The 12,737-nt window shown below is 42.4% G+C and overlaps 1 protein-coding gene across 1 annotated transcript in view; it reads right to left on the bottom strand.

Moving 5' to 3' along the window:
- The window catches only part of PIK3AP1 (phosphoinositide-3-kinase adaptor protein 1), a 132,094-nt gene that overhangs the window by 62,292 nt on the left and 57,065 nt on the right, over positions 1-12,737 (bottom strand). The window contains exons 3-4 of the mRNA XM_003408990.4: positions 2,947-3,083; positions 293-437 (exon numbers count right to left, since the gene is read on the bottom strand). Coding sequence (XP_003409038.3) covers positions 293-437; positions 2,947-3,083 — 282 coding nt within the window. The remainder of the gene's footprint in view (positions 1-292; positions 438-2,946; positions 3,084-12,737) is intronic.

Here is a 12,737-nt window from a genome sequence, read left to right as displayed (position 1 = left end):
GTCAAGTATCAGATGGCTTTTTTTTTTTTTCCTCCCTACTCTTCTCTAATTTCAAAAGTGTTTTCATATATTAACTTTATAACGGTAAAAGTGATAATATGTCAAGTTCTTGTCCATCACGCATATCCGTTTTTGCAACTTCTTTTTCATGTAAATAGAACATGTCGACCAAACCCAAAGCTTGGTGTCACTTTTCTCAGCTGCTGAGTAAAGACAGGAAAGGAAAAAGAAAGCAAGAGTGAGCCTCTTCCTTAATACAATGCCTAATCCAGAGGCAAATGGGGCTACTCACTGGGTGCCTTCACTGAAACGGTGTACTCGTTCTCCAGCGTGGCTTCCACCCGTACTGCGGGAGAATTCTCAGGAGAAAATTCTGCTTCTGTCGTCACTCTCTCATCCAACTTACATTTCACAATAATGTAGACCGTAGTTTCTGCCTGGAATGGGAGACTGGTCATTGTCCCCTCACCCTCCTAGATTCCCTGTTAGGGTGCTGGGCCCAGTGCTCTAGACCTACGTGTGTGCTCCAGGGCAGGGTGGGGTCTGCAGTCCAAGGCTGGGCAGCAAAATGTTTTCTACTGGTCCCAATGAGATAGGTTACAAACCCCTAGAGTAAACATTTATAAACCTTTATAGCAACTGAATTGAGTAATTTTATATCTGCTAAATCTGATAACAAGAAAAAACTGGGGCTTATATTTCATATGTCTTTTTATGGAATTTTTATACCAATTCTTTTTTTATTATTATTGTATTTTATAAAAGCATTAGTCTATAAACCAAAAAAATTAAAAAAAAAAAACCTGTTGCCGTTGAATCAATTCTGACTCATAGCAGCCCTACAGGACAGAGTAGATCTGCCCCACTGGGATTAGGCCATGGCAGAATTGGAAATTAAAAAAAAAAAAAAGTTCCTCACCACAGATAAAGCACTGTTCTAGACTAGACTTGTTCCTCAAAGTGTGGCCAAAGGACCAGTAGCATTGGCATCTCCTGGGATCTCATTAGAAATACAGAATCTCAGGCCCCACCCTAAACCTGCTGAATATAGTCTGCATATTAATAAGATCCTCAAGTGATTCTTCTGCACCTTAAAGTGTGAGCGGGGGCTGAGAGAAGCCCTCTTGGGCCCAGCTCCTTTTGCTGCTCCTGGCTGGGTAAAAATAACTTATTGGGGAATTAATTCTCCATACCAAAATTTTGAAGACATAAGCACCAAGGCATTAAGCTATTTGGCTATTTTACCTTGCTTTTAGGATCTCTTGCTGAGCCTGCCAAATGGAATTATCTTGTTTTATTGTGCTGACTAAGCTCAAAAGTAGTCTTCTCAGTTTTGAACTGGTAAAGCTAGGCCCTCCAAAAAACAGGAAAAGGGAGATTTCTGGCCTTAGCTAATTCCCAGATGGTCATCCTAAGATTCTGCTCTAAAGTCCTCATAGTAGCGCTCCATGACAAGCACCATGAGGAGGGTGTGGTTAGCTGGGATTTAACACCAGGTGAAGGAGGTTGTGTGATCCTGGCTGATGGAGCCTGATGAGGCTGCAACCGCGTATGTCACTCCTGACACAGGCCCAACCCTGTCCCACCTGCTCCTTCTCCCAGGAAGCCTGTGGGAGCTAGATAGAATGAGTGCCTCTCCCCTACCAGCAGCCAGAACCCAAGCCCAGCCCAGCTGCCCCAGGGCCTGGAGACCTAGAACAGGCAACAAGAGAGCCCTGGGTTAATGGGAAGCCAGGTCAGGAGGAGAGAAACCCTAGAAAATCAGAGAGGCATGTGAAGGGACTCAGTCTTTGGTTCCAAGCCCCTTCACCCACAGATACCCAACAGCCTCATCTGGGGGGCAGGGAGAAGGGGACAGCAGGAAGTAGCAATGGCCAGTAAGGAAAAGGAATGATGACTAAGTATAAGGAAAAAGGAATGGTAAGGACCAGCGGACTGGTGAACACACGTTCCATCCAAGGGGCTGCTCGGCCCCAGTCTCAGGTCAGATATTGGCAGATTCTGACTTAAAGTAAGCTGGAAATACGGATCTTTATGCCTCATTTTTAAAAACACTGCAGTCCAAATATGTCTATGTGTCAAACCCAGCCCAAAGCAGCAATTTGCAACCCCCATGTGGGGAGTCCTTGCCCAATGCCTCATAGCCTCAGGCTGCAGAAAACCACTCACAAGTGCAAGGAAGCCAGTGCTTCCTGTCCCCAAGGCACCACTCCTCCGACTACAAGGAACCCGTGGGGGCAAACTCAGTGAAGGACTTACAGCCATGAGGGAAGCATTATTGCTGCTCTGAGTTAGTATAAACATCACACATTTCTGATTAGGGAAGGAAATATAATGAAAAAACTATAAATACTACAGTGGGATTTAACTGACAGTGACACATCAGCCGGCCCATCACATTCAAGTCACTGGTTAACACACACCCCCACCCCTGAAAGTCTTAGTCATGCTATGCATATCTGATCCCTTTAACAAGTAATATTGGCCAGCGAGTTTCAGTCATCAAGCTTCAAGGTACCCAGCTATGGCCAGGTTGGTGGCCAGTTGATGGGAAAGCAATCCCTAGTTAGGGAAGTAGGGAAGGATAGTGGAAACCCACAGTAGGGAAGGCCAGGGGGGACAGACCCAGGCCTCCAACTCCAGGGTTGGCATGTCTACTAATGTTTGCGTCTCCCAGATGTTCTATTTTTTGATCCATGATATAGAAGTCTTAGATTAATGACACAAACATTCCTGGCTCATCTCACTTTGACTTAAAGGAGCTACATATGTCCAAGGCCTAGGTAATAAGGTTCCCAGGTAGATAATGTACAAGGGAAACCCTAAGGGAAAGCTGGGATTACACTGACGTGCAACCCGAGAATCTCATTCCTTTTATTGTAATGAATGTGTCCATTGTAAAGCCTATGTTCTGACAGTCATTTACCAGCACCATGGAGTGCCTACCCCACAGCGGACGCGGTCTGGCTGCACCACCATCAGGTTCCCAGGTGAATTCTCCAGTGGCAAGTTCTGCTGCTTCGAGTAGGGAAGGACCTTCTCGTCCTCAGTCTCGGTGTCGGTAACTGAGTCACAGCCAGAATCTACGGAAGAGAGGACACCACTGAATGGTAACTAAAGGAAGGAGAACTAGTAGACATGTTTCACTCCATGAAAGCCCGAAATGTTGCCAAATAGGACATGGATTTGAATATCAAACAAATACAAATTGATGGAAGTGACTTGGGAAAGCATGAAAGAGGACCTAACGGGAAAAAGTCAACCACCATGTAGGTCACAGGGGTAGGGTGACAGCAAGAGGATGACTCGTGGAAAGGAAGGCCAAAAAATCTGAGGCAGGCTGCTGTCTGAGGCTGGCAAGTCTAGTCTCAACCAGTAGGCTTCCGGAAGCTTTATCTCCAGTTTTCCCTCAGGGCTGGGTTTGGTGGTTGTGGGGAAAAGAGGCCCCTTCTCTGCAGGTGAGGTCACGAAGGGGCTATCTATTTAAAGGTCATCTGTGAACATCAGGTAAAACCTGTGCTGTCCAGGAAGCCATTAGACTTTGGGGTCATGACTGACCAAAGCACTCCCTCTGGGAGCAACAGTGAAAAGCAATCATTTTTCACAAACCTAAAATCCGTCTAGCCAGGTTCCACATCACTACATGGCCAACACCTCTACTGTGGAAAGATTAGAGCACATACAGATTCAGAGAAGCTGAGGAGGGGGTGAATGAGATGATGCTGAGACAGTATAACTGAAACTCACCAGAGGCCTAAGGCAGGGGCTCTTTTTGTCTCTCTGAGTGTGTGTGTGTGTGCGCGCTTTAGGTGAAGGTTTACAGAGCAAATTAGTTTCTCATTAAACAATTAATACACATATTGTTTTGTGACATTGGTTGCCAACCTCACAACATGTCAACACTCTCCCCTTCTCGACCTTGGGTTCCTCATTACCAGCTTTTCTGTCCCCTCCTGCCTTCTCATCCTTGCCCCTGAGCTGATGTGCCAATTTAGTCTCGTATACATGGTCGAGCCTACTGTCTTAATGTTTGTTTTATGGGCCTGTCTAATCTTTGGCTGAAGGATGAACCTCAGGAGTGACTTCAGTACTGAGTTAAAAGGGTGTCCGGGGGCCATACTCTTCGGGTTTCTTCAGTCTGTCAGACCAGTAAATCTGGTCTTTTTTGGTAAGTTTGAATTGCTCTACATTTTTCTCCAGTTCTATCCAGGATCCTCTATTGTGATCTCTGTCAGAGCAGTTGGTGGTGGTAGCCAGGCACCATCTAGATGTGCTGGACCCAGTCTGGTGGAGGCTGTGGTAATTGCAGTCCATTAGCCCTTTGGACTAATCTCCCCCTTGTGTCTTTGTGTCTTCACTCTCCCTTGCTCCAGACGGGGTGGGACCAGTAGAGTGTCTTAGATGGCGGCTCACAAGCTTTTAAGACTCTATACTAAGGCAGGGGCCCTTAACCAGGGTCCAGCGATTGATAGGCCTAACCCTGAGGTTGTGTGCAAGGCTGTATGTGTGTATGTGTGTGGGGGGGGGGACGACGCATGTGCACACCTATACTTTTCCAGAGAAATAGTCCAAAACTTTCATCAGATCCTCAAAGAAAGACAGGACTCCAAAACGTTTAAGATAGGTAAGAGGAGAGAGAAGCATCATCCAGGTCTTTTTCGGAGCTCTCTCTTGTTCATTCCTAAATCATTTATAGACAATCAGTCAAACGTGTCAGGCACTGAGGAGACACGAGGATGGATCAAGCATCAATCCTGCTTTCAAAGAGCCCATGATCTAAAAGTGCGGGGCAGGTGAGAGGTAACAGTTAGTTTGATTGATTCCTACAGGCTGGCCTCCTGGGGAGGAAGTGGCTTCCTGCAGAACAGGTAGCAAACACTCCTCCAGTTCAGAATGCTGAGGTGGTGGATCAGGCCCCCTCAAAAGCCATCACCACAGGCTTGCACCCAGGCTGTAGGCTATGCCAGGAGAAAGGCTGTGTTCCCATGACCATGAGTGCTGAGTTGGGGAACAGGGCTGAGAGCCAAAGTACCACCACATTCTGCTGCTGTAACTGTGAGGCATGGATGGACCCCCAGTGTCCTGCTCAGGCCAAGGGAGGGGCTGGTGCTTCCCCAGTCATGCAGCTTAGAAGCCCCACAGCTTCAGGCCGGAGTCCTGTCCCACAGCCTGACACCTGGCTCTGATGTCCACAGAGTATGATGGGCACTGGGGAACAAACTCCTGCTGCTTTTGCCCTTTCCATGATTTCTCCCAAGACGTGAAATTCCAGAAGGCCTGGTGGAGTGCTGCCAGGCCATCTGACCTTGTTTGCATGACAGTAAGCCAGCAGAATCTAGTGCTAAGAGATGGGGCAAAGGACTCTGGGAGTTCCAAGGAGGATAATATGGTTTTTAGGTAGGCATCGCAGCCATCAATCTGCTCATTATCTCTCCTTTCCTCTCCAGTTCTACTGGCTTTGCCTCACTTGGTGCTAATTATCCCCCTGCAGAGGCTAACTACGGTAGTCTCTCCATCTCCCTACTCTCCAAGCTAAATCACCTGGTCTGTCATTTTCTCTGCTGTATCTGCCCTTTCCTAAGATGGTCAGAGCCCATCCCTATGGACAGAGCTATACATGCCACCCAAGCAACTCCCACCCAACACAGGATTCCACGAAGGAAAGAACCAAAAAGACCAGGAATAATTAATATTCTTCTTCTTGATGCTTATAGAATATCACATCAAATTTCCATTTCTTAATACTGATGCCTGGACATCCCATTTTTTAGTGTCCAAAGTTCTTCCTGGATAAGAAAATAACCTCATCAACTTAAAACATCCAGTTACTTACAACAGAAAGGCACTCCCTGGAACTACTTCCTGTTCCAGAATTGTTTAGAAATTATCCTGAGTGGCAGAAGTGCCAGGCACCAATTCTTGCTAACCATTCTAATTTATTACACAAATATTATCTCCTTGGAATGGACTCAAAGAGCAGTCTACCATTGCTTCAAAAAAGAAAAACCCTTTATTTCTCCCAAATTACTGACCCATTAGTCTGCTGGTCAAGGAATCAAAGTTCTAGTAAATGTAACTAAGAAAAAAAAAGAGAAAATACAAAAATAAGCCAAGTGAGAAAGGAAAGATAACTACAGCTATGCAAAAGACTTTAGAAAAGGATTGGTATGAAAAACTTTATACTAAGAATTTTGAAAATCTCAATGCAATTTTTATAGAAAAATATAAATTATCATAATTGTCTCAAAATAAGTAGAAATCCAACTAAATCAATAACCACGAAAAAAAAAAAAAACTCCTCAGTTTTCAAATAAACTTTAGAGTATAAGCCATATACCTGTCATTGTAGTGGATTTATTTGGAACAATGTGCTTCTTTATAATATTCACTTTTCCTGTCTAGGAAAACTCCATTTATAGAGGTATTATGTCTAGCAAAGTTTTAAAAAATAGTGAAAGGTAGTCCAATTTTATAATAAGATTATAAAAAATTGAACAGAATGGACAGAGCAAGTATAACTGAAAGTTCAAAAAGAAAGTTTCATTTCCATAAAAACTTAGTATGTGAGAAAGAAAGCATTACAAATCAGTACAAAATGAAGGATGGTTGGTGAGAAAGATGACTCAGCAGATGGTGCTGGAAAAATATTAGCTAATAGGGTGGAGAAGTGGGGAGGAGGGGACTATTTGGATTCTTCCTAATTCTCATACACTTCAAAATAAAATTTAGATGTATCATAGATTGAAATGCAAAATAAAAATAAAACAAATTTAAAAACATGAAAATATGAGTGAACATTTTACCACTGGCTTGGGAAAAGATTTGTTCATCTGAAACAGCTCAAGAAAGGACAATCTAAACAAGCAATAGATTCAATGACATGAATTTAAAACTTAAGTAAACCACGACAAACTAAAAACAAAATACAAATGTTTATAGCAGGATTATTCATAATAGCCAAAAGATGGAAATAACCAAAATGTCCATCAACAGATGAATAGACAAACTAAATGTGCTATGTCCATACAATGGAATATTATTCAAGAAATAAAAAGGAATGAAATGCTGATACATGCTACAATATAGATGAACCATGAAAACATGTTAAGTGAAAGAAACCAGAAACCACAGACGACATATTATATGATGGTGCTTATATGAAATGGCTAGACTAGGAAAACCTATACAGACAGAAAGTAGATTAGTGGTTACTTGGGGCTGGGGGAAACCCTGGTGGTATAGTGGTTAAATGCTATGGCTGCTAAACAAAGGACTGGCAGTTCAAATCTACCAGGCACTCCTTGGAAACTCTATAGGGCGGTTCTACTCTGTCCTATAGGGTCGATATTCCGACTCAGTGGCAATAGGTTTTTTTTTTTTTCAGGGCTGGGGTTGGGAGGGGATGAGTAGAAGGGGTAATAGCTAAAGGGAATAGAATTTCTTTCTGAGGTGATTAAAATATTCTAAAATTGATTGTGGTGATGGTTGCACAAATTTGTGACTATACTAAAAGCCTTTAAATTGAGTGAACACATGAGTGAATTGTATGACATGTGAATTATATCTCAATAAAGTTATTACCAACCATAACCAATGGCAAATCACAAACTGGTTAAAAATTCGAAATAAATATGACAAAGGATTAATCTCCTTAATACATGAACAGATCACAGAAATCTCTAAGAAAACACCCAAAGCCTGATTAAGTAGACATTTCACAAAAAAAGTCATACAAGTTACGCTCCCTCCAAAATTAAAATATCATTCATCCTTACTAGTAATCACAGAAATGTAGATAAAAATAACACATTGCTCTTTTACTTTTTTCCAACTTGGTAAAGTGTACTCAGTGTGCTGTTTAAAGGTGCGGTAGGGCAGACACTCTCCATCGATGCTGAAGAAAAGTGTAAACTGATACAACTTTTCTGGGAAGCCATGTGGCCACATACAGAGAACAAGAAAGCCTTTAAACTGTTCATACCTTTTGCCACAGGCTTCTACTTCCAGAAATACCTCTTAAGGAGGAAAATAGATGTTCGAAATAGAGACAAAGATAATGAACCAGGATGTCTGCAGAATCATTATTTGTATCAGTGGAAAACTGAAAACAACCTAAATGCCTGGTGAAAGAATATCTAAAAGGTTCTTTTCAAAGGGCTTTAAGCTTCAGGGGTAAAAGCTTTACACATTATGTTAGGCAAAAGCCCGTTGCCATCAAGTCGATACCAACTCATAGCGACCCTATGGGACAGACTGGAACTGCCCCACAGAGTTACCGAGAAGCACCTGGTGGATTCGAACTGCTGACCTTCTGGTTAGCAGCCATAGCTCTTAACCACTACGCCACCAGGATTTCCTAAGCAAAAAAGCAGGATATAAAATTATCTTATATTGTATCTTACATTGTATGATCTCAATTACATAAAGACCTCTCTCCTCCAAATATAGCTCTCCTCTCCCTCCTTCCTTTCTTCTCTCCCTTGCTTTTTCTCTCTCTTCCTCGTTCCTTTCTTTTTCTCTCTTATGTATTTTCATATTTTTCACAGTGAGAAAGCATTACTTTGATAACGGAGGTGGGAGTGAAGAGGAAAAGTAGCAACTTAATCTACTGGCTAATCCTTCTGCCAGCGAGTGCAGCTTGACATAAATGAGATTGATCCTAACGGTGCAGCAACTGGCTGAGTCCCCAGCATTCAGGTGGGCCATATAAACCATTCCTTCCAGCACGTCTATCCGTTAAGTCACCTTTGATAGCTACTGACAGCTAACACATTTCAGGATGTCAGGATGTCATTCATTCTGCAGGGTAATTCTGCTGACGCTTACTGACGTGAACACCAAGTGCTCACACCACCTCAAGCCATAACAACCGCCTCCACAGTGCACAACCGAGAATGCAGGCACCTTAGCTGGGCCAGGGTCTGACCTTGAGCAGATTCAAAAAACAAAACTTGAATTTGCCGCATGCCAAGCACTCTGCTGAATCCACGTGAATGAAGTGACGTGTACGCACACCCTGCTGTAGCCTCCCACCATTTCACAGATCCTCAGACTCCCTCCATCACACGTTGTTTGAGCATTGTTTGCCTCCAGTGGCGTTACTTGTGCTGTGTGCACCTTTTGTTTCTGTGAAAAAAATGGCTCCTAAAAAACAATTAAATGGTCAAAGCCATCCCTCAAAGGCTAAGAGGGAGTGAAAAGTGCTATTCACAGGGCACTTTACAACTATTTACATAGCATTTACCTTGTATTAGGTATTATAAGTAATCTAGAGATGATTCAAAGTATAAGGGAGGATGTGCCTAGGTTATATGCAAATACTACGCCATTTTATACAAGGGACTTGAGCATCTCCAGATTTTGGTATTCGCAGGGGTCCTAGAACCAATCCCCTGCGGATACCGAGTGACAAGAGTATTCACTGAAGACACAGCTACAGATACTCCTCCGACATAACCAAACAACTTCTGAGATTGGTTTTCGGGGTTTGAAGGCTTAGGACCATAGTCTCATGGGGCAACTCAGTCCATTGGCATACTATAGTTCACAAAGCTCAAGGTCTGCATCCTAGTAAGTAGCGTCTGGGGTCTTCAAAGCTTGCACGTGGCCATCTAAGATGCGAGTCGTCAGGAGCAAGAGAGTACAAAGGTAACCAAAATCTCAGAGAAGAAAGAAATCCACAGGGCCAATAGCCTACTAGAGCCACGGCCTCATCTACCCTGAGACCAGAAGATTGAGATAGTACTCAGCTACCACCACTGACCATTCTGGTCAGGCTCGCAATAGATGGTCCCAGACAAAACGGGAGAAAAATATTGAACAAAAACTCAAATTCTTTAAAAAAAAAGAAAGAAAAAAGTCCAGACTAACTGGACCAGTTGAGACCAGAGGACTTCCTGAGACTGTCGCCTAATTCACTCTTTAAACCTTGAACCGAAACTATGCTTGGAGACCACCTTTTAGTGAACTAGCAGAGTGGCACATAAAATAAAGGATAATACCTGGAAGAACGGTGCTCTGCTAAATAACCATCTGTATGAGACCAAAAGGTCAATATTTACGTTAAAGCCAGGATGAGAAGATAAGGGGGCAGGGAAACTAGAGTAGTAGAAATGGAACACCCAGAACACAATTAAAAAGAATGCTGATACATTGTGGAAAATGTAACTAATGTCACTGAACAAGTTATGTAGAAATTGTCAAATGGGAACCTAACTTGCTGTGTAAACTGTCACAAAAAACACAATAAAATATTATCAAAAATAAAAAACCATAGGATTGTACAAAACAAGGGTGAATCCTAATGTAAACTATAGACTTTGGTTCATCGATTATGACAGATGTACCACATGAATGCAAGATGTTAAAAATAGGAGAAACAGTGCTCAACAGGGAAAAGTGTATATGGGAACTCTCAGTAGTTTCGGCACAATTTTTCTATGAACCTGAAGCTGCTCTAAAACACATATTTAATTTTTTCTTAACATATTTTTTACAGCAGTTTCAGCTTCCAGATTATCAGGTAAGCGCTTAGCTGCTAACTCAAAGAAACCCTATGGGGCAGTTCTACTCTGTAACACATGGGGTTGCTATAAGTCAGGATTGACTGGACATTACCTGTCAACAAAAACAATACATTATAATCAGGTCCCGCCACAGGAAAAGGAAGCCCATGTTTGCGTTTGTGTTTGCAATCACTTTGCAGCTAGGTCATGCTGCGCTCCATGTCAGGGGCTAATGAGAAAAGAACAGAGGGGGCCGGCCAATATGTAAATAAGGCATTTGTGCCACAAGAACAAAAGGCTTCACCTGGTGGGAAAAGCAAGTCACTGAATCACCCAGGGAAGATGTGCCAAGCACTCTTGACAGAATCAGTGCCACAGGCTCCATGCCATGTTCGTGATGCTACCTCAAGAAACCGGCATTGTCTACTACTGAAAATGAACTGAAATCAACTCTTCTTTTGTTTATTTTATACCTGTATTTGTGCCTTGTCCATTTGTTTTGCTTTCAGAGTTGGGAAAGAACAATAAGCATAAGAAGGTAATTATGTTTATATGTATCTGTTATTGTTAGGTGCCACCTAGTCAGCTCTGAGTCATAGCAACCCTATGTACAATAGAACAAAACACTGCCCAGTCCTGCGCCATCCTCACAATCATTGCTATGTTTGAGCCCATTGTTGCAACCACTATGTCAATCCATCCCCTTGAGGGTCTTCCTCTTTTTCACTGACCCTCTACTTTACCAAGCATGATGTCCTTCTCCAGGTACTGCTCCCCCTGATAACATGTCCAAAGTATGTGAGATGTAGTTGTGCCATCCTTGCTTCTAAGGAGCATGCTGGCTGTACTTCTTCCAAGACAGACTTGCTCATTCCTCTGGCAGTCCACAGTATATTCAATATTCTTCACCAACATCATAATTCAAATGTATCAATTCTTCTTCAATAATTGCCTAGCTTTCCCATGCATACGAGGCCATTAAAAATACCATGACTTGGGTCATGCCCACCTTAGTCCAAAAGTGACACCTTTTTGCAGCAGATTTGCCTGATCCAATACGTCATTTGATTTCTTGGCTGCTGCTTCTACGGGTGTTGATTATGGATCCAAGTAAAATGAAATCCTTGACAACTTTAATCTTTTCTCTGTTTATCATGAGGATCATCATTATTGGTCCATTTGTGAGGATTTTTGCTTTCTTTATGTTGAGGTGGAATCCATACTAAAGGCTGTAGTCTTTGATCTTCATCAGTAAGTGTTTCCCATCCTCTTCACTTTCAACAAGCAAGGTTGTGTCATCTGTATCTCAGGTTGTTAACAAGTCTTCCTCCAATCCTGATGCTGGATTCTTTTCATATAGTCCAGCTTCCCAGATTATCTGCTCAGCATACAGATTGAACAAATATGGTGAAAGGATACAACACTGACACACACCTTTTCTGATTTTAAACCATGCAGTATCCCCTTGTTCTGTTTGAACAGCTGCCTCTATGTTGTTCTATGTAGAGGTTCCTCATGAGCACAATTAACTGTTCTGGAATTCTCACTCTTTGCAACATTATCCATAATTTTTTATGATCCACACAGTTGCATGCCTTTGCATAGTCAATAAAACACAGGTAAACATCTTTCTGGTATTCTCTGCTTTCAGGCAAGATCCATCTGACATCAGCAACGATATTTCTTGTTCCATGTTTTCTTCTGAATCCAGATTGAATTTTTGGCAGTTCTCTGTCGATGTTTTGCTACAACTGTTTTTGAATTATCTTCAGCAAAATTTTACTTGTGTATGATATTAATCATAACGTTTGATAATTTCTGCGTTCTGATGGATCATGTTTCTTTGGAATAATCACAGATATGGATCTCTTGATAGCTGTCTTTCAAATTTCTTGGCATAGACTAGCGAGTGCTTCCAGTTTTGCACCCATTTGTTGAAACACCACAATTGGTACTCTGTCAATTCCTGGAACCTTATTTTTCATCAATGCCTTCAGTGCAGCTTAGACTTCTTCCTGCAGTACCATCAGTTGTTGATCATATGCTACCTCCCGAAACGGTTGAACATCGACAAATTCTGTTTTTGGTACAGCGACTCTCTGTATTCCTTCCATCTTCTTTTGATTCTTCCTGCATCGTTCAGTATTTTCCCTGTAGAATCCTTCAATATTGCAACTCGAGGCTTGAATTTTTTCTTCAGTTCTTTTAGCTTGAGAAATGCTGAGTGTGTTC

The sequence above is a fragment of the Loxodonta africana genome, chromosome 16, assembly GCF_030014295.1.
Source record: "Loxodonta africana isolate mLoxAfr1 chromosome 16, mLoxAfr1.hap2, whole genome shotgun sequence".
Lineage (NCBI taxonomy): Eukaryota > Metazoa > Chordata > Mammalia > Proboscidea > Elephantidae > Loxodonta > Loxodonta africana.
Note: the sequence above shows the minus strand (reverse complement) of the source record. Positions and strands in the feature narration are given on the sequence as shown.